Raw genomic sequence first — 23,027 nt, 5'->3', positions numbered from 1 at the left:
GTCTTGAGATTTCCTCAGCTGACCCTGACACACTTCAGTATTTCTTCTGCAGTCTTTGTTCGCAGCAAAAAAAAAAGAAAGAAAAAAAAATCACCGGCACTCACCTGTTGTGTGATTTCCTTCCACATGTCATCTTTTTTCGTGAATTGAAATGCCATTGTGCCTGACAGAGGTTTTCTATTCCTTTGTCGAAAATACATCGTAAACACTACATATCACTATATTTGACTTCGCCGTCACAGTTTTGAAACATTGTTCTTTGCAAATCTATTCACGCTTTTGATTTAACACATTTTACGTGAACACAGAACTGAATAAATGTGAGAATTATGTTATAGGCGTCAGCTGTCGGAATAGAAATGTTTCTAACAACATTTTATGCCTTGTACATGCAAATTTTAAACAGTGTTTGAGAGTCAAATATTAAAAACCGCACAATGTGACATGACTTTTTGTCAGGAGTAGACACTTGGGAACTTTTTTCTTCCTCACTGTGCTGCTTAAAAACTTCTAGTGCTCAATTGGGAGCTGAAAGAAAAAGTTATAAAACAGATTAGAATATATTATTCACAAGAAGGAATGCTAAGAATAGGAAAGTGTGCATGTCTTACAGATAAAAGAGGCTTGGGCAAGCTTCTTAACCCGTTAAATAAAGTTTTATTAGCTGGTGTGTGTGTGTGTGTGTGTGTGTGTGTGTGTGTGTGCGCGCGCGTGTGTGTGCAGGTGCTGTCACTGCAGGACACTCTCGATCCTACTGAATTTCGTTAGGGGTAATGAATCTCGGGAATACTTTGGCTGAGATTATTCGAGACGTGAAGTTGATGAAATTGCATTTTACTTTACACCTGAGAGTCGAAAATGGTTTCTTTGCGACTGGGAAAAGGTTTTCTCTCAAATATGTAAGATAGTGCTAAATTCGGGATTATGGGGCACTTTCACTCTATAAAAAAAGATGCATTCTTAAAATGTTTTCCCTGTGATAAATCAACACTCCACAATTGCCAGTGCAGTTTTTTTCTAACGTTGAAATGTTTGGCAAAGCAAATACATTATAGTTTTTACAGGTAAGGAATGGTTCACTTTTAAAAGAAATATAAGACACAAAATTGCTATGAAATAAACAAAAATGGAAGAAAACCACATGTTTTGCTGAGGTGAAAATTGCACAAAAAGGGAACTTTTAATAATTAGAAAAAAAAAAATCACCTCAACAGGCAGAGGAAGAGACACTTTTCTTTTTTCCTGTTAGTCCGTCAAACATTTATTCAAGTGTCTTTGCTTTTCTACTGGGTATAGTCGATCTCTTCCTCTTGGCACCGCCCCAGAAGCTCCCGGTGTCGGGATGATGACATGGTGTCCAGACAGCATACTCTCAGACTTCACAATCCATTACCGTGAATTGCAAGGTCGCCCCGTCTGAATCCTTCCCCTCTGTTTACGCCGACCCCCGTGCGAAACCAACATTTCATTCCCACTGATCAAAGTGCACGAGCACTCAACACAACGCTCTCTTCAAGGATTTTCAGTGTTGCAAATCACTAGAAGAGAAATCCACCCAAGAAAATAAATTATTCTCTCAAGCAAATAGCTGCGTATGAATTTTTTATTACTGATTTAAACTTCCCTGCCATGGTTAAAGGGAGGGGTGGTGAATGGGATGGAGGCGGTGGGGGAGGAGTGCGGAGTGTGGTTATAAGTTAATATATTCACATAAAAACAATCCTTTAATCACCATATTCTTCAGATATTATTTATAGTTTTCGGCTCTTCAGCTCCGCTGACAGGAAGGCTAATCCCATCTGCTAGCAGAGCACAAGGAATCAATGCTTGTTTTCACTTGCGTGTTGTTTTTATTTTCTTACCCTGTGAAAACAAGCGGGCTATCTCTTTTAGTGCTCAGCGAAAACCTGTTGTTTTTTTTTTCCTTCTTCTTTTTTTATCTCTATGAATGAATTTAGGAAGGATCTCTGCTATTTATCTATCTTTACAAAAAAAAAAAAAAAAGTCGACCTACATCAACCGTTCATTTGTTCCAAATGGCAAATCAAATGAAGGATATGACTGCTCATCAGTGGATAATTTAGCTGAGTTTAACTTCTTGATACGCCTCAAGACTTCCATTTCAATATTGACGCGTCGAGTCGTCCGACGCAGACAGAACATCTCCGCCGACTCCCGCCTGCGCTGCGCCGCCTTGTGTAATGCATTCACAGCACAAAGCATCGGCGGTATTAAAGAATCCCATTGCAATACAGTCACCCTAAATTGCTTTTACTAAAAAGCTAAGGCTTAATGCACCCGACCGACATAAGGCATTTGAGTAAACGCATTGACAGACAGTCCTCACAGAACTGAATGTAACTGATAAGAGAATCCATTAACTCTATTTTCCTTCTGTTTCATTCTCTTTCTCTCCCTCGCACCCAGCCCATTCTCTCTCATTTTTTTTTTTTTTTTCTCCTCTCCTCCCCTCCCAATGAAATATTATTTGATTTCACTACATGGAGTCAGTATTCCAAGAGTCCAACAATTTGTTAATTTAATGCCGCTGCCATATTCTGAAATAGAGTGTGAGTGAAATGCAATCGCAGGGTCTGTGTATGTAATCCTGACCAGGAGCATGGGGGATGAGGATTTTTTCATTAATGAGTTATCAAAGCGCAGCAGATGGGCTGGGATGAGCTAACAGTCTTCCCTGTTAATTGAGTGACTTTCTAATAAGACCAAAAGACCCAGACCGGGTTCGCAAAGTAGCAAGATCGAGCATCTCAGAGATTAGAATGATGATTTGTGTGTCCCTGTGTGTGGGTGCATCCATCCACTTCTGAGCCCATGTGATATTTCTAAAGCTTCCTAATTCCTTCACAATATGAGAATTTATCGTAATCACGCTGGCGATGCTGAAGATGCCCCCCCGCCCCCCCCTTTCCCCGGCTCAGTCACTCCCTCCACCGTCACGCTGGCTCACTGTCACTGTCTTTCCTCATAACAGTGTGACACAGTCATTAAATTCATTGCACCAGATTTTGGAGGTCACCTATCAATATGGGAATACATGTACACCGCAGAGCAGAAGTCTCGCAATCTGTAACCTATAACTTCTTGAAGCCATTTCCCTCCGCACCCCGGCAAACAGTGTAACAGATGGCTAATAAACACATTTGCTGCTTAAAGCCCAGGCGTTGTAGTGTTTGTAAAATTCAAATGAGATATAGCAGTGACACTCTCCGTGTGAGATCGGCGGTGCAGCCGAGCAGTTGGAGATACTTATTGCTCCCTCATTGGACTGGCACACTTGTATGCATGGGAGCGGAACCATGCTGTGGGAGATGTATTGTGTTGTGCAGGGTCAAGGAAGAACAGCAAACACGTTTCATGAATTATTGAAAGAACAGACCTGGAAAGGGAAATTTCTGCCTGGCCCTTGTTGGTCCGGTGGACCTGCGGGTTACGCAGCGTTCGGTTTTTCACCTCGCTATAGACACAGGAGTGGTTATAATCTCCTCCTCAGACACACCAGAGGCCACTAGTGTGACAGGCGCTCGCTTCATCTCACGGCCGCTGTGCGCCTGAAAGCGAGAATCTGCTCCTCGGTGGTCTTGTTGAAAATCCTGAATGTCATTTAAGAGCTATAATGCAAAACCACACATAATTCAAAGGTTTTGACTTTATATTTATACATCCGCTGATCTGTATGTGCCGCAAACATTTCCTGTGGTACATATTTCGCCTCAGTGTTTGGAGCAGCGAGGCCGGTCATAAACATGACATTGAGATATATATCAGTTATTCATATTTAATGAGGCATTAAAGGCAGGATCCTTACCCTAATACATAGCGACCACTACCCTATATAATCAAAAGGTAGACATCTTTACCATAGCATTTTCACTTTTATTTATTTAGATGAAGAAAAGTTTTTTTTTATTTATTTATCTCATTGCATAAACAAAATCCTCCCTTGCTGCATTACAATAATTAGAAACACATCTCTTTTTTCTTTCTTTCTTTCAGGATCCTTGTATTTCTTAGGCTTTCAACAAAATTATCTGCCACAGCAAATGATAAACATTAATTACAGAAGTAGTTCTTATCATCTTTTTGAAATTATGCTCTTCGCACACTTAAGGGAGGCCATGAAAGAGGTTCCAACAAAAAAAAAAAAAAAAATTTGTAAACTATAGTTCTGATAAATCTTCTTCTGCAGTTAGATGTTAAAAATACCTATTTTAAGATAAAAAGGGTTTTTGTATAGACGAATAGAAAGAGACCAAAATTCATTTTGTTCTTGTCTGCGATAGTTTTGTTGTCCCGGGCTGCTCCTGCTTAATGATGCCACGGACCAGAGAGATTAATGTGCCGTGTGTGCATGTGCGTAGACATGTGCATCCACTGTTTACCTCAAATCAAAGTTATTGAAAATGGTTTTCATTTGGAATAAATAATTAATCCTTTGTGCCACTGTAATTACAGTGATGGGCCTGACTAAGGAAGAGATGATGAAATATGAAGGCCAAAAGTAATGTGTTTCCACAGTAACCTAAAATCCTTTTGTAATTATTCTACCTTGATCTTATGTAGATGAGAGCGCACAGGACACACAATGTGAAGCCTAGATTTTTTTTTTTTTTTTTTTTTTTCTGAATTTGTACAGAATAACTGAGCTGCACAGATCTCTCATTTCACTGAGGTTTAAATGTGGTTTTCTGTAGTAATAAACACTTCTTTTGAAAACACATCCCATGAGGATCGTTTCCCCCTCGTATGTCGCTTCTTCAATTTACAGAGTTGCCAAGAAAATGAGACCCGATACAATCAGTTTTTGCCAGTGGCGAAACAGTGGCCTCCAAAGAGAATGGTAAAGCAATAAATAGGAGAACGGCGAACGCACATTTGGTGCTTTGGTAATTAGTGGTGCTGTTTGATTAGAGCAATGTAATTATGTTGCATAATCATGTTTACAGTCAAAATTAGTTGTTTGTTTAAAATAAGTTTTGCCAACAGGATTTTATTTGTAATCTGCATAATTTATCTCTCAACTTATGCCGTGGTTGTGTTGAGCAACGCTTTCTTACTTCCTGCAATAAACCGGGAACCCCCCCACTGCAAATGTACATCACTTAAACACAAAGTGAACCTTTTTCATTACTAAATAAACAGCAGAGCTTCCATTATTGATTCAAAACAGCGGTAAACTACTTGCAATTGATAGCCTGTATAGTGTTTATTTGTATTATTCACACAAGCCTCAAGACGTGATCAAGTTTTTCCAGATTAAAGAGGTTTTAATGTCGAACAAATGATCCATTATGATATATGCATGATGCATTTATATATTTTACTTTGTATTATTCTAACTCTTGACTTTTTGATTTTTTTGATTATTTCTCTCTCTCTCTCTCTCTCTCGCTCTCTCTCTCGCTCTCTCTCGTTCTCTCGCTCATTGCCCTTGTCATCCAACAAGGAGACAGTGACAATGAGGGCTCGTGTCCTTGGACGTGGAGAAAATCTCTGCTATTGACTGGCATGATGAGCTGCTCTTTTCTCGTTCCTTCTCCACAATCCCCATAATCCCTCTGTCTTAGCTGCCAACACGACACACACATCAGGACCACAGGGGCATTAGATGGGGGGGCCTACTGTCGCCACTTATTATATCAGTGCACAGTCGGGGCCATGCCTTCACTTACTGCCACACACACTCACACACACACACACATATGCATACACAAGGAGATGAGCAGGAGCGCAAAAATGGCCATTGCCTCCAGCCTGGATCCTCGCAGTCGTAGACATGTTTGCACGTGCGGTGTGACCTCTCACACATACTGTATATGCTAACACCTTTGAGGGGTCCCGCGTTTTGTTGCATCCGAAGGTCACAGGGATGCTTCTTCCTCTCCACTGGCACAAGAGCAAATGGACGCGCTTGTAAAGGCTGAATGCATACTGTTGATTGTCTCTCTTTCTCTTGCTCGTTCCTGACATTTCAGCTGGCCACGGAGGAGGAGGAGGATAATATCGCTTTCTCTCTCTTTAGCTGCTTTACTTCCCTTCTCTTATGAGAGGACTAGCTCACACTGGAAAATATACCAGCCTGGAACATACAAGCAGCCCTCCAGTGTTTCGTTTGTTTACTTACAAACAGCTACATAGGCGTGGTGTTGAAAATCAGCTGTTTCGGTTATTGGAAACAAATAGTTGAGTCAGTAGGAATCGGATTGGAAAGAAAAAAAAGAAGCATACAGTAGGCATGATGTGATGTGATGTTTATTCCAGCAGCTTATTTATCAAACCATCGCCGGCATGCTGACGCTTCCACACACTATACAGTAGGGAACGAACTGAGGGAGTGGTGGTAGTAGAAGCCATATTTTGATTTCTATCTGCGTGTGTGTGTGTGTGTGTGTGTGTGTGTGTGCACGTGTGTGTGTGTGTGTGTGTGTGTGTGTGTGTCCCTCATCAGGAAGCAGTGAAGGAGAACCACAAGAAGAAGGAGATGGAGGAGAAGATCAAGAGAGCCAAGCTGGCGAAGGAAAAAGCGGAGCGCGAGAAGCAGGAGCGCCAGCAGAAGAAGAAGCAGCTGATTGACATGAACAAAGGTACGCCACTTTCCCCAGTGTCGCCACCGAGACGGAAACCGGGAGGCGGGCGGGAAGTTTGGAGGACAAGAACAGACTGATGGAAAAAAAAAGGGGGGGGGTTTTTGTGGAATGTTGTTACACACAGGCGTGAACTGTAAAGGCAGGAGGATAAAGTGTGGGAGGAGAAGGAGTCAGCTGTGAGGGAATCTCACGTTTACCTCCATGGCTGAAACAATGCTTCCAAACAGAGGTTATTCATTTTTGTCCCGCGCACGATAGCTTATTCACTATTCGTCTCCAACGAGAACAGCATTTTCTCCCACAGACAACACTTTTTGAAAGAAAAAGTTCATATTTTCATAATTTTATGTGCATATTGTGCTCATTACTTTTACCAGGATTTCATCAACTTTGTCAAAAAAAAATAAATAAATGGCTGCTCTAAATGTTCAAACAATGTTGTGAGAGCTGGACAGAAAAAAATTGCCACTGCTAAATTACAATGAAAAACTTGGAACAATCTTAGTGGCCACTGACAGTTTTTCTGTTGGGAAGCTGTGATTCTGGCTAATTTGTAGTTCCAAGTATACTGACAGCGCATTTGTATTTAATATTATAGAAATGTGTCTTTCTACTGTCACATGTTATGTCCAGTTCTTTTTGTGATAGCACGGCGACAGGATCGTTGAACAAAGCTGACCTGCAGAGCAGCAACAAGGATGAGTAGAAACCATGTGCCAGGCTTAGAAGAGCTTTATTAATGTTGCAAATATTCTATTTTGTTCTTGCTTGGCGCTCCACCAAACACCCTCTTGGAAAATAAAACCAAACCCACCAAGGTACATTAGCAAAAACCTTCACTGAGCAGTTTCCCAAGTCTACTCTGAATTAAGTGCGTGATTGAGATTTTTTTCCTTGACATGAAACATTCCAACTTTTGACAACCACATAGATTTTTTTTTTCTCTCTTTTTTTAATGCTGCATGAAATTATTGCCCTTCTACTCATGGAGCTTTTTACACTTGCTGGCAGTAATGAGTTTACTTAACTGGCATAACTCCACGATCTTCACAGTAACCGTTCTGCTCTTTGTTGTTCTGAACTCACTGTATCTGACAGAACTCAATCATGTGAAACACAGGAAATGCTCAAGCCCTTCAAATCGAGTACAAATAGGAGGTTTTTTTTTTCTTTCAGCACAGACAGATAGGAACTTATGAAGATGTCCATTCAGAGCTGATGTAAACATTAGTAGAAAAGCAAAGTAGACACGCGTGAATGGCGTAGGACATTTTTAAAGTTAGCAAGGACATGCGAGATATAGATGACATGGAAGTACAAGTGCTTTTCTCAGTGCATGGTATTTCCAATATGGCTGACATTTTCATCTTTTTATGTGTAAGTGACATGAAAGAAACAACAGCTGAAACAGCTCTAAGGCAGTTTGCAGGCAGCATGTTATATTTATTGTTGTGAACTGGATGAACTGTTCTCTCGTCTTCCGGCGATGCCAGTGCGGCGCGTATTGATCAGCGTAAGTTTCAGTTGTTAACACATGAAGAATTACTGCCACAGAGCTGCATGTCTGTGTCTAGTTATGCCAATGACATTGAGAAGAAATTTTCAAGCCTGGGGGGGTTTGCAAGCAGTCAGTGTGGTCTTTTGTCCTTTTTTTTTTTTTTTTTTTGACAAACAGACTGGGATTTCCACAATTCACCAGCTTCTAAATGTCAGAGCCAGCCAAGGACCTCTCTGTGGCTCAGCCACATTGGGAAATGTGACAAGACAGTCTTCAGTATGCCACAAACTCTCCAAGATAATTGATGCATGCTACAGTTTTTCTTTTTTTTTTTTTTTTTTTTTTTTTTTCCTTTTGTCTCTGAGCAGTGACCCCACTGAAAGCTTCACTTTTAATAATCCAACATGGCTGAGCTGAAGGAGGCTGTCTACGCCTCACTCTCATTCTGGCTAACCAGATGGAGGAGGATAGAGGAGTAGGTATGATATTAAATATTTCTGCCAGAGCAGATTTTGATCTCCGTTTCTGAATGCCATAATATGACTTGTATGAATAAAACATAAGGATGACATGGGCAACGATGCCTGCAGCCTTGGAGATAGCGGGGTTGTCCTCCGCAGCAACACCTAGCTCGTCGGACTGTCGCAGCGACAGTGACCTTGGAAGTTATGAAATGCACACTTTTAAATTCGAGATGTAGTTAGCCCCGGCTGCTTCTTTTCTGCGGCAAGGTTATATACCTGCATTGACGAGCCGTTTTCATCGAACCTTGAATTTATTTTTCTTTTCTTTTTTTTTTTGTGTACTCAATAATATAAAGGACAATCAAGCGCAGAGCTTTTCAGATGGATCCTGTGAATGGGAACCTGATCATGAGCCATGGGCATGTTGGGGGTTACGTCAGCCTGGTGGTTCGGGTTTCTTGTTTTCTCCCAGTTTCTCTCTAAGCTGTTCGGTTGGAACTCGCATCGCAGGATACTCAGTGTTTTCTTGTTGCATCTTTCTTCTCTGTGCTTCCACCCCTCTCCAGTTGACAGCCTTGGCTTGAGAGTCTTGGCTCCTCTCGCCAACTCTGTTCAAAAATTCTACATGTGCTTGAGATAGTTGAAGGGCTTGGTTATTTGAGGAGACTTTTCACATCAATATTTCACACTGTTTCAGTCATGTTTTCTGTGAAGGTTGGGGAAAGTAAGGTAGCGTACGGCACAATGAGGCCTGTTTAATTCCTCTTGACATTAATTAATCATGGCCAAACATTTTCTACGTTAATTTTACATTGAGAAAGGTTGAAAGGCTAATTGAAACCCTGCAGTGATAGTCTGTTGATCCAGTTCTTGTCTTTATTGTTTTGGTTTTACATGTTGTAGATAGATAGATAGATAGATAGATAGATAGATAGATAGATAGATAGATATGTGTTTTTTGTTGTTAAAGCCATTAGCATTAGCAGATGGAGTAAACATATGGCCTTTGTATCATTGTAATTATTTACAGGCCGGCGTCTTATCTCTTTTGTGGATTTACAGATTTAGCCATTTTATTACTTAAAAGACCATTAGACGGACCATACTACTGCACTTAATGCAATTTCAAGAGGCTATTTTTGAGAAAGGATAGATTTTATGTCATTTCACAAATTGCAACCTAATCCTCTTCGCTTGCAAATGATTAACAATAAAATGCATATTTAATGAGAGTTTAATTCATTTAGCTTTTCCCAGAATGGCAGCAGCAGGGTGGGGGAGGGGGGCACCACAGAAAAATGCTTTTCAGAAACTGATGTGGAAAGAGGAAAGTCCCAGTTGATAGAATTTGAGTGTTCTCCCTCACTTCTTCAACAGACGTGATTGATATATGAGACAAGTGCAGCGCCGAACACGTTTACTTGGTGAAATATTAGAAATCCTAATGTAGGAAATTGCTGATGAAATCATTACCCAGTCACCCCATTTGTTTTAATTTGCTCTAAGTGGATTTCCATATTCTCTTCAACTGACCAGATGTTCAAAATTTACTAAATCGCTTTACTTCACTCGAAATAACTGTTGAACAGCGCGGAATAAATCCAAACTAATGTTTCTGTCTGTAACAGGGAAAGATCGTGCAACACAGTGGGATATTTTTTATTGCAGCATATGAAACAGTGTCGCTGGCAGCATGCTGAGCGTATCAAGACGAGGGCATGGTAAAGCATCTGGACTTTCCTTCTCCGAGGCGTTTGCGAGGAGCAGCGGGCCCCTCTGGTCGCCTGCGCGGCTGGCATCGGCGGGGTCAGTGCCCCCGTCTGGGGCAAGTGTCTGAACCCACATGTCAACTGCGTACCCCAGTCAAAATCACTAAGCTTTGAACAGAGCCGGGCAGCGCGCGCGCCGCTTTGAGCACAATGCAGCTTGGCATGAGGGAAATAAGAATAAACAAACAACCAGGAAATAAAAGTTAGCGCAATATTTTATTTAGTCCGGGCATTTCTCCCAGGTAGCACGGAGAAATGGAGAAGAACTTTGTATTCTGAGTGCGCCGACTTCTCCCCGACCCGGGAAACTATAGTTTTCAGAAAGTGAGTAGTTGCAGCAGGTTGTGCAGGAGCCTCCTCCACCGCATGAACCTTTAAAGAAAACATTTAATCGCCAAACCGAAGAATAACATGCCTGGGAGCCTTTCAGTTCCAATATTCAAGTTGTTTTTTGTTTTTTTTTTTCCCCATCTTTTATGAGTGTACCGACTATCAGCTCCTGTTATCCAACCTTTTGATGTATTAATTTTAGATTGCTAAGCAGAAATTTGATCTTATTGCAAAATTTGATTTTTTTTAATCTATCCCTAACAGTCTTACTAAAAGACATAAAACAACACAGAGGCTCCACAGATGCTGTTTTTACGATTAAGTTTTACTTGCGGAGCGATCATCTTTTTACAGACTGAATTAAAGCCCACCCAGCCACCTCAATCCGCTGCAACAGCTTGCAGCCACTAGCAGCGTGCAGATCCACACAAAAGATGACTCCGTGGGAATATTATGGAGGAAAGATACGGTTTTGGCACCGTGTTTGTGTCATAATGTAGCTATTGCACACATTATCATCTTTAATGTTGTTGCCTTTGTTCTCACAACATCTGGAAGTTGTATAACAGACACACGACATGCAAAGGCAACTGATCCCTTTATTATGAAGCCTAGGAGTGTTTTAGACATCTCGAAGGTACGCAGCTATAGAAAAAAATATATCAATTTAAGATCCTGTGTGTGAAGTGGTTATATTCACACGGTTTCTGGTTAATCCACAAATGGTGTTCCTGTAATATATTTTTCATTTCTATTACATTTTCCAATTATTATGTGCCCTCCTTCACTCCACAAAGCTCTTTATTTCAGGTGGTGGTTCTTGTTTAGGCATTTCCTTTTCTTTCCTTTCTTCGGTTCAGCAGGGTCTCTGTGTCTCTGTGATTCTCTGCAGAAAGCAGTTGGCAGGTTGACAATGATGGGCCTGCAGCTTCTATTTATGCATCCTCCTTGTCAACCTTTCACACTTTCCGAATGAAATAGTTTATGTTTACATAAATAAAATTGGACTCCTCTCACAAAAACATCGCACTCAGTGAATTGAGCACAATAAGTTAAGAAGGTTAGTTAGGTTAGACCCGTTGTAACATTGATAGGATCTTACGTTTTTCTACCAGTCTGTATTTTCCATTTGCCCATGTGACTGTTTGCAGAGCCTGATATAACATGCCCTCATCCCAGTGTGTCCACACAATCTCGACAGCAAGTTGTGATTTCTTATCTCTTTGTTTCCTCAAGCAAATTTTTCACATTCGAGTGTCTATTAGCGTGGCATGCTAAACTAAATTGACATATTCCTGTGCTGCCGGCTGCCTGTTTGTGGCTGGCGGAGCCCTGTCAGGAGTGACAGGAGAGGAGATGTGGATTGATGGCTTTGTGCGACACTGACAGCTGCTGGTAGGCCGGCGCATACCTGCGCCACAGCCTTGCCGGCCGGGGCGATCGCAGACGAGTGCTGACATGCGTTGGTGGAGTGGACGAGTTGGCTTTCTAAGTTTGCATAGTGTCTCGGCCGCTCGGCAGACATGGCAAACAATATTACCAGGGGAGATAGCTTGTAGAGACGTGAAGGTCAGAAACCCAAGTAGATAAAAGAAATGTTTCTGAGAGAGATTCTCACTATTCCTCAGCTTAGCTGGGAAAATGAAGGCAGTATTAGAGAGCTAAAGCTGACCTTCATGTTTGATAACGAACAAGGACAGACCTTTCCAGAATGTAACAATGATGTATGGTACAACGCTTCTGACTCTGCTGTTTATTCCCTCAAGTGTAATTTCTCTGGCTTGGCATTGAAGCCTTCAACGTCTGCGTACATATTTGTACTTTTTGATGAATTGTCTAAATGAAGGATCTTTGACTGCATCTGCATATAGAGATCATTGCAGTCTGATGCCCGACTTGGTGGAAATTACTTTGTGTGCGTGTCCTTGTGTTTGAACCTACGCGATCCAGAGTGCAAAAAGTACACGCAACGCTCTGAAACTCCAGCATATGGACTGGTGAATTCCATCATTACCTTGAAAGACGGGAACAAGGGCACCAGGATTATCTGCTGTCATACACCCATTCTAATAAATAACGGCATATTAGATTGTGCTGTATCTCCAGTCAGAATCACAATCTGCCTGGAGGCGACGACGGCACAGAGATTATAGATGGATGCATCTCGGCTCAGTCCTATAAGATCAAGCAGAGTGAAGTGCAACATGCTGAAAAAGAAACTTATTCATAAACAAGTGACATCCATGGATGAAATGCATTTTATTGACCGCAAAAATGTCATTTTCTGAGCGATACAATAAACAAGTCATTCGCCACTCTCAGGGATTTGTTATCTTTCCGGAACATTTCTCAAGATAAGTGTCAGCATAGGGAAAATGTCTGTGGTTCTAATGTATGCATACAGTGTTTTACGATAAAAATAATAGTTCATTAGTAGGAGAACCAGGAAATTGTTTCCCCCATATGTTTGCTATATGAGAGAAATTCCAATCTGTCTTTCCATCTTTGAAGCTACTTTAACTTGCTAAAGCCGTTCTGTAGATGGTCCAGAGTACAGTCTTGACTGGCCACTTGTCTGCCACAGGAAGAACATGAAAACTCCACACAGAAGAACCTCTAACATGCAGCCTACACAACAGCATGAAATCAAAGGGATTGGGGTTAAGGTTAAGCAGGTTAGGGCCTTTTGATGTGTGTCTCATATGCGTTGAGAGGCACATAGTTATACCAGATTTGGTCCTGTCTTGTAGTTTTTTGGGGGATTTTTTTTTTTTTTTTTTTTCCCAGACATGCTCAGACATGAATCTGTCTTTTCTGTTTTGTCTGTGTTATTCCATCTGTCTCTTTGTACAGCTTTCCTTCTCTGTTAACACACACTCGCTCTTGCTATCCCCTCACTTTCCTCCCTCCAATTGCTTTCATAAATGTTCTTTTTCTCCTTGGTGAAATCAGCTCAGGCACAGTTGAATCTCATTAATTTGTGGGTGGTTCAAGTGTCTGATCATTTCCCCTCCCAGATCTGGACCTCACCAGTCACTTTACAGTCAATCAAACCTAATTACCCTCACTACAAAGACCATCAAATCCCATTGTCAAATCCATTTAGCTTCCCCAGACGGCACCGCCTTTCACTGATGCAAACAGCCCTTGTGGGGTTTGGTTCAGATGTTATCTTGATCTGGATTCCAAAACTCTGCAACCGCTTTCCAAATGTGCCACTCAGTTGAAATGGACTAAGTGTGCTTCCTCTGGATGGGAAACACACAGGATGTTTGGCTTCAGATACATCCAAAGTCTCTTTGACAATCCCTCAGTTTTGTGACCCTTATCATGATAAGACTCCCTGAAATAAACAGTCATGTATGTTAAACATCTGTACAGTCAGGATGCATTTGTATCATACTTTGCATTAGTTGCAGTGATCGGAGCTTCAGATATTCTGTGACACTAGTTGATGAGCTTAATGAAGCTTTTGTCTGTATGCCTTCAAAACATAAGCAAAGGAGGCTTCTTCTAACTATTGAAAAACAACAACAACAAAAAAAAAACCCTTCATCAGCACCCCGGCTGCATCTTTATTTTACCACTGCAGCACTTAAAACCATTCTGCTAACGGCAATGAAAAAAACCCTTTGAAGTTGACTGATTCTGGTCCTGTTGTCATTAGCAATTTAGACTGCACGTCCCGACGCTGCTTCACAATAAAATCTATTTAGTGGTTGGCATATAAATGCATTTGAATGCGATGCGGCGGCAGGAAGTACGCAAAGCATATTAAAGCCATTTAAAGGGAGAGATTTAACCACATCTGATTTGAGCAACTCTCAGTGGTGGCCTTAAAGAAAGACAGCATTGCAAAGCAGAACTCTATGTCTGAGAAATACACAGAGACAGAGAACCTCACACACACCGAAGGAACCCAGACAGGCACACACGTCAGAAAGATTTGGATGCGGCCATGTCTGGCATTGTGCGGCATCAACCTTCTTGTTGTAGTCAGACAAACAACAGTAAATATTTATTAGATGTAGGGAACCGTTTCTTGATTGCTCTCTGAATAAATAGACCACTGAGTGGAAATATGACCTTCTTCTTTGCATTAGCAGTTGTTGGTTGCAAAGTGAACTGTGTTTGCAGACAAGCCCATGTTGCTTTGTAAATAAAACATGGCTGTGTGCGTGTTTCAGATTATTGCGTAACTTTTTATTTTTTTAATCTACATCTTACACATCTTCCAAACTTTGGTGAATTTAGGCAAGTAAATACCCTGCTGGGTGGTCGGTTCATAAAAGCATATCAGTGTGGATCTATCCTGTTGTGGCTTGAAGAGAGGGTTTTAAAGGGGTCTGCTCTGCTCCGAGGACAGGTTTCCATGGCCCTGCTGGCACCATGACATGTTGACCCCATGTGGCTCAGAGAAAGTGTGTCAAGTTAACATCTGTCAGTGCTGGGTTAGAGCTCTCCCTTGTGTGTTGGTGCTGCTACTGGGCAAGCTAGCCAAGAGCTGTGGATATATAATGATAGCAGCACAGTAACCGGGGGAGACCGCAGGCAGTCGGAGTAAATGATAGCAGAGGAAACAGAGTGTGGTGACGGCGATGTTTCAAGCCTCTCACTCCCCGCCTCGCCTTCCCATCCCCCAGCCTCCCCTCCCTACCGTTTCTCACATGGGGCCTGGCAGCATCCATCCAGATGGAGGGTTTATTTTTGTTTTTGTTTGTTTACTTATTCATGCATCCAGCTATTCGGGGCATCGCTGGGGCTTTCGTTCCACCACAGAATGCAAATCGCCACGGCGGCTAATCCACTTTCATCTCTCCCTTGTCGACATCCAACTTCTCCCCACGTTTCCCGCGGTCTCTTACAGTCGGAGACGCGTCCCTTTCTTTTTCACGTGTGAGATCAGGCCTGCGATGACCAGGCCAACATGGCTTCAGCACTTGTCTGTTCCTCCGCGCATGTCGTGCGTAATGCACCTTTCACCTCCAGCCAACCTTTTCTATCTTCAAGGCATCGTTCCCTCTCAGCACATCCATCCCCGACCCTGGCGCCACACAGGTCCTGATAGCTCCACTAAAGTAGCTCCGCTGCCATTCCTCCTGGAGCGGAGTGTTGCGGGAGACTCCCTAATAGAGTTAAGGGAGGACGTGAGTGGGTTTGCTCATCAAATTGTTACAGTAAAACAATCCAGATTAATCAGCCAGTAAATTTGTCTTTTTTATTAGCCATATTATCCTTCCATCTTCATTCTTCCGGCTTTTTTTTTTCCCTTTAACTCAAGTGGACTCTGAACATGCACCTCGTAAACATACACCTACTCCAAATTAATGGCAGAGGATGTACTGCAGAGAGCTGCAAGGGATGCAGATATGGAGGACGAGAGGAGAAAATAAATGCATTTGGGAGCTTTTGGCTCGTTGATTTAAGTTCTCATCGTTCATAGGCCTCTGTATTGTTAGAGTGGTGAGAATACATCTTCTGCGAAACTGGAATATTTCTATGACCTTGATATAGCGGGTATGTGAACTTTGGCCAAAGTATAAATTTCAGACTTCCCATTTGCATGTCTCTCCTTATTAGTGTGTGTTTTCTTCATTTAAGGAGGATAATAGCAGTCAGGATCATTGTTGATGTTTTTCAGTAAAAGAATGAATGAGAATGAACATTCTGAATCTCTTCATAGTGCATTGAAAAATCAGTTATTTGCAAGTGTTATTTGTGTTTTTTTTGGGCTTTCAAAGCAGCGCTCGAAGCCAGACAGTTGGAAATGTCTAACAGAACTGGGAGGGGGAGCATTCAGCAATGCAGGTGGTTGTGTATATCTAGGTGGCTGTGTCTGAATTCAGGTGTGAAAATAACACAAAACCAGGTGCACGCAAGTGAGAGTAGAAAGAGAAGATGAGATTAAAAGAAAGTGTGGTTGTTGTGTCTCCACCTGGCCATAAAGCAGCACCCCCCCCTCCCTCCACCGAGGCCTTTGTTTCACGGCTAATGGTCCAGGTTAATTGCACAGGTGACTTTCTGTGGGGGAACAGATGGGCTCAAATGTGTTCAAAAACAATCCGCAGCAAGCACAAAAAAAAAAAAAAAAAAGTGAGAGCGAGTTGTTCCTCTCCTCTTCATTCTGGCTGTTCTTTCTCATCTCGACGACGGGAGTCACGGAGGGTGACTGGGGTGAGGTTAAGCTCTCACTCTTTTCTTCTCTCGCAACGGTTTCAATTTATCAAGCGCGAGGCCTGTAAGCTCTCATTAGATCTCATTACAGGACAAATTAGACTCAGGAATTTGCTTGCAGATAGCGGTAGATAAGGAACATCTTTCTCCTGCCTGAAACACTCAAACTCTTTGATTTGTGGAAAGAATTTGATCACTATCGTTACAGATTCTATGGAAATTGTATGAAGCTTTCATTGATTAAAATATTGTATATCAGCAATTAATGGTAGGTTTGTCTTATTCCTATTCTTATGGACTGAAACTTGCTGCTCTTGGTACCGGTTTAACTGGATATTGTATTTTATTCCATGTACTAGACAGACGTTTTGGCATTGCCTCGATTTTTCTGTCATGAATCATTGATTCTGCATGTGAGCGATCGGAAATTCTCCATCGATCCGCTGTGTTTGTTCTTCCCTCGCACAATATGCAAAGGATGACAGGTAGCAAATTGAATTTACAAACTGGATGTGTGCATAATTATACGATTATCATGTCTAAGGTGTTTCAAATAAGCACGTCAAAACCACAGAAAACTAGTCAATTTTCACTTTTTTGAAGAGACAGTTGTTTGCATTGTGTGTTTCTGACCCAATCTATTACAGACTTGCACATTCTCTATAAAATATGTGCTGTTGCCATATGGAAACTGATTGATTAATAAGGATAAGAAGAAACAGATGCACTCACACAAATAAAATATTGAGCACATTTGCATTGATGAATGTAGAATACAGAATATTTGTTCCAGATCTCACAAAATATTTGTATAAATCATGCTTACTGAATAATGCACACTGGATTACATGGATTTGTGTTTTACTAACTCTGAAATGCTTCAGTTTTTTATTATTCACCAAAATTGGAAAGGTGATGCAAACTGCTTCTGCTGTCATTTAGATGAGGGACATTTCTTCATCTAGCCCCAATTTCTTGACCGATCATTCCCCACATTCTGTTTATTCATTTATTGGCGCATTGGTCATCTCTCAATAAGAATGTTGCAGGTTCAATACCCCCATCTGTCAACATTTCGAAGTGTCTTTGAGAATGACACTGAGCCTGAAAACTGCCTACAATAGGTGGATTGAGTGCCAAACATCACAGCTGGCTCCACTGGAGTGTGAATGGGTGAATGTGATTAAGAAAGTAAGGCACTTTGGGGCTGTTCTAGTGGTTAGAATTCACTATGTAAGATAAATCCATTTATCATTTGTTTGTTGTGATCATTCCCTGGACTTGTGGCTGGATGGATCTTTTCCTCTATCATGTCCAGTTTTCAGCTTTTGTATCCAGCTTTTCACTCCATTCAGTCACTCCATTGTGAACACAAGCAAATGGACATGAAAGTGAAGCTTCCAGCAGATTGTTCACATGCACACATCATCTAAAGCAGGCGAAGCCTTCATGTGAATAATCCTTTTTGTGTGTGACGCCACTCATCATTTCACTTTTAGAAAATCACCTGCAAAAAGCAGACAAAGTGAAAGCATAGCAAAGCCGAGATGCTTACCGCAGGATCCGAGTGAATTATCAATCTGTCATGAAAAATTGAATTCAGTTAACAGAAAAAAAAACAATAGATATATGTTGTCTATTGAAGTGAAAATACTTGATTTTTAATTTTAATTTATTTTTTTTTGATTGATTGATAATGAAGAATTTGTACGGAGACTACAGTGACACGTGATGGTTTTGAAAGCTTTGATTTGAAACCTTACTTGTCAAACAGAGTCCTAATCTACACGTAAACTTTAAAACACAATTTCCCCCTTTCAGCTATAGGTTATGAGAAATCCTTTCTACCCAAGCAGTTTCCAATATATATATATATACATATATATATATACATACACATACATATATATATATATATATATATATATATATATATATATATATATATATATATATATATATATATATAAAACATTTTCTACACAAAAGTGCTGTCAACAGCAAACCGAACCAGCTCAACAGCTCACTCAACAGGTGCCTCTTCAGCAACAAACATTCCATTTTCAATGCATTGGTCCCACCAATCAACCATCTGACCTCTCTAACATGTCAGCAGTGAAAAGGATCAATCAACCACCATCAATCGGATGCTGCTCCTCATTGTGTGAGCTTGGGAGCATGTCAGTAATGACATCTGTAGCACATTCTTACACATTTCTCAGTGCTAACGCAACTGTATGTGAACTTATAAAAGATCCTGTCAATAATGGTAAATCAGATGTAACTTTAGCCGAGTCTGAAAAAAGCCACACTCGGTTTTTCTTCTGCAAAAAAAAAAAAAAAAAAAGTCTATTGTAGAAATTCTCAAATTACATTGTTTTGGTGATGAAAGAAACAACATACATGTGTGCAAAAGGCTTTAAATCCATAAAATGATTCATAGTTGTTACAACTTCATTGACTTGATGATGATGGCGGGCTGGAGCCAATCCTAGCTGACCATTAACGGAGACAGTGTAGATAGAGCCCGAAAGGTCACCAGTCTGTCACAAAGAAAACACAAGGAGTCAGATCACTGCGCACAATCACACCCACAGCATTAGAGTAACAAAACCAGCTCACCTTAAACACTTATTTTTGAACTGTGGGAGGTTAAAGTACCAAGAGGAAATGCAAGGGAGCACAGAGGAGAACACCACCATCATGCGGCCACAGAATGGCAAACAGCAGTAAATTAGAGTTGGACTGCGCTCGATGATGCCATGGGAAGCCATGAGCATAATTCTCCCTGCAGAGATTAACTAGAGTGCACTTTGTCTTCCTTCCTCTCAGTGCCTTTGTTTGTCAAAGTTTTACTCACTTGACATCTGAGGAAACCACACTAAACAATTACAAAAGTTAAGTGGCGCCGGCACACTTGTAGTAGCTAATATACATTCTGTATTTGTTTTACTTGACTTGTGTAGGCAGGTTCGAGTCGTCTGTGTGCCTGTGCGTGCATACTGCGGTGTATGTTTTAGAAATAATTAAATGTCACCGGGCTCAGGTCGTCAAGTATTCAGGAAGGTGTTTTATGACCTTGTGTCTTGCCGTGCTTCACCGTTCGTGCTCAATAACCCACTCCACCGCTTCCAGTATGGCTCCCATAGAAAGTCTTCCCTTTTTCTCCCCCTGCTACATGCAGCTGGTGATATTTCTTGTGATGCCTTTCTTCGCTTTGCATCTTTTTCTTCTTTATGGCGACACTTACAGTATCTGTGCCTTTTCTTTTTTTTCAACCTGTCTGACTGCCGACATTTGACTGTTCTGCTCCTGGGATTTCTAAAAGACAATGCAGCCGATGTCTAACTGTTGATACTTTTTTAAAGGAAAAACTAATCTGACGTGTGAAGTTTTTATGCCAATCCTGCTGAGAGCACACCGCCCTTGTTATCCTTTCTAATTAGAAAAGGTGATAGTGCTGCCTGTAAATATAGTGCAGACGGAGTCAATCCCCAAGGCTCACTGTTACATTTAGTACAGCTTCCAGTTCGGGTACAACTAGATATCGAGGTAAAAGATGGGGAGGTGGGGGATTGGAAGTAGGCAGGGATCAAAGTGAAAGATATGGAAAAGGTATGCCATCTCTCTCAGGGAGGCAGAGTTTCACAGAGCTTTAGTTCCTGCTCTTAAAGGTTTAACTGTTTAAGAAAATACCTAAAAGTGCAAAAGCCATAACCATGTTCCACACTTCCACTAGCTCTAATAAGATCATTAAAGGACCCCAGGGCTGCCTGTTGAGTTGCCCACCAAGGTGTTTCATCACTGGAAGGGTTTGTCAATGTCTTGGGTCTTAGCCCATCTTAACCCATTTAGAAAGCAATTTCCTGTGAGCAGAGGGGATCTCTCCTCTTGAGAAAGATCTCTGGGCATAAAAGGTTAGCTTTTCTGTAATTCCCTACCATGCAATGTACCACCGCTGCTAATGAGAAGCAGATGAATATTTGCCTTGGGTTTAACAGCTCAGAAAAAAAGATGAGTGAATTGCAGAAAAGAGGCAGAAATGTCTGTTAAAGTGTGAAATGCTACAATAGGTAATGAAGAGCGTTTGCTTTGAGGATTACTCAAATAAGTGTCGTCAAATATTTTTTCCCCCGCACCGAATACTTACTTCCTCTTTTGCAGATTTGTAATATCTACAAATATGTGATTGAGTTTATCATTCATTCTGAAGGCTCTGTGGTAGCTTACTGAGAGAGGCCCTGCTCAGGTTTAAGCTTTGAAACGCTCAGGAAGTGCTTAATTGAGCACTGTGGAGTGAGTGGGACTCTGCTTCCCATTTCAGTTGTTGTGGTTCTTTGTGTGCGCATCCTCCCTCCTGAATCCCAGTCTACCCGGGCTCCCAAGTCCTGGCCATTACAAATGATGAATTGTGCTACAGTTAAGCTAGAAGTAGGACAAATTGATCAAAGTGTCAGGTGCCCCCTGTGATGTTTAGGTCTCCATGAAGAAGGCAGTGAGGAAGGAGCTGTCAAAAAGTTTCATGTACCAGAGCGCTTGTAGATAAATGTTTACCTGCCACTTAACACGTTCCGCCTCCTGTCAGATGCTCAATGTGTCCTTGCTAGCCCACATTAGACGGAGTAGCTAAAGATCCACGGAGTTGATATAGTTGTAGAAGCTGCAAGTTGTCCACAATATTGTTCTCGAGGTCCACAGGAGGCGAAACCCATGCTCCCCCTTTAAAACCAATGAGCTTGCTATCAGAGGTGTAGTGCTGCAATTTAAGATAAGCACTACTTGGCTCGGCTTTTGGTTTTGTTCTGATAAAGCTGGTCTAATTAAGCTTGATTTAATCGGGATTGCTTTTAAGCACAGCACACAGCCGGAACAGATACTTTGATTTCAAAGTAGCCCTTGGGAAGGACTTGAGGAAGAAAGAACAGGAATGAGATAGAGTAAAATTAGGGACGATTGAAGAGTTGCTTTTTTAAAATTCACATAGGATATGTTTCTATTCTTAGTTGCACTTTCTTCTTATACTTGACTGAATGTTTGCAGGTTGTGTGGTTTGTTGCTGACGGAGAGAGGGGGAGTACACATGCCCGACTTCGTTATTTGTGTCAATATACTGTATGTGCCATGTTCTTAAATTAATCAGGTACCGCTCTGTCTCAACATGCTGTGTGCACAAATTGAATTTTTCTGACCGTTGTGCCTCTTTGAAGACGCACAAGTAACGATAGATTGATGGCGGCCACCTCCTGGAATCGTGCAGTGGTGCTGAAAGTAGCATTTGTCTGCACTTATTTTTGAATTTTTCACTTCAATTGTAGATGCAAGCGCAGTGCAGAAACAAGACCTTAATAGTAAACAGTGGGGAAGAGCTAGTTCACTCATATATGCAAAAGAATTGATGGCCACGTCTCCAGCTCCACAATAACTCACCCTAATGATCCTAGTTTAAAATAATGTCTGTTCTGGTCCAGAATGATAAAAAGGGTGCCCCTCTGACTCATTAGTATTAGGGCATAAAGATAGATGACCCAGATATAGAACCTAAGCTTATTTTTGAACCACGCTACCACTGAGCTGTCTGCTGTGTGTGCAGCTGAAACTACTCCCGCCGTCGGTCTTGCAATAGTCTCGGTGCATTGTACCTGTCTCTGAGGCCGCGCTGACGGCCTCCACTTCCCTGGTTTCATGGATCCACGCGACAGCTGGAACGTTGGGCAGGGGGAATGTTTTTCGAAGGCCAGTCCTGGTGTCATTGACTGAACAATGATAGAGCGCCCGGGTATTGAGCGGCTCCACACTAAATCTTTGTAAAGAGCACTTAGCTCCCCTGCGTTAGCCACAGAAAGAATATCTGTCAATGACCATCACTGGATGCTTTCATCCTGAGGCTCCTCTAAACTCCAAGCGAAATTCTAAGTGTGTCTTCCTCCTTCCCAGCTGTTTGCTAAAAAAGGACAGGCCTGAGTGACAGCCCTGTGTCTCAACACTCATCCATGTACAGGGATTGTTTATAGCTCAATCACAGAGCACTCTTTCTGATTGAGCTCTGATGTCAGGTGATTGTTTTGCACCTGTTGTTAGAAGGGAATCCGCCCTACAGCGCCTACAATTAATTCCTGACTGAGCCATGCAAGTCTTTCTTCCATAATAACATACCATGTAATAGCTGTGGTATTATAAACTTCCACTC

The 23,027-nt window shown here is 41.6% G+C and overlaps 1 protein-coding gene across 5 annotated transcripts in view; it reads left to right on the top strand.

Moving 5' to 3' along the window:
- The window catches only part of diaph2 (diaphanous-related formin 2), a 372,939-nt gene that overhangs the window by 305,712 nt on the left and 44,200 nt on the right, over nt 1-23,027 (top strand). For all 5 annotated transcript variants that reach the window (XM_030103500.1, XM_030103494.1, XM_030103505.1 and 2 more), the window contains one exon: nt 6,467-6,602. In XM_030103500.1, coding sequence (XP_029959360.1) covers nt 6,467-6,602 — 136 coding nt within the window. The remainder of the gene's footprint in view (nt 1-6,466; nt 6,603-23,027) is intronic.

Source organism: Salarias fasciatus, chromosome 2, assembly GCF_902148845.1.
Source record: "Salarias fasciatus chromosome 2, fSalaFa1.1, whole genome shotgun sequence".
NCBI lineage: Eukaryota > Metazoa > Chordata > Actinopteri > Blenniiformes > Blenniidae > Salarias > Salarias fasciatus.
This window is presented reverse-complemented; position numbering and strand designations above follow the sequence as displayed.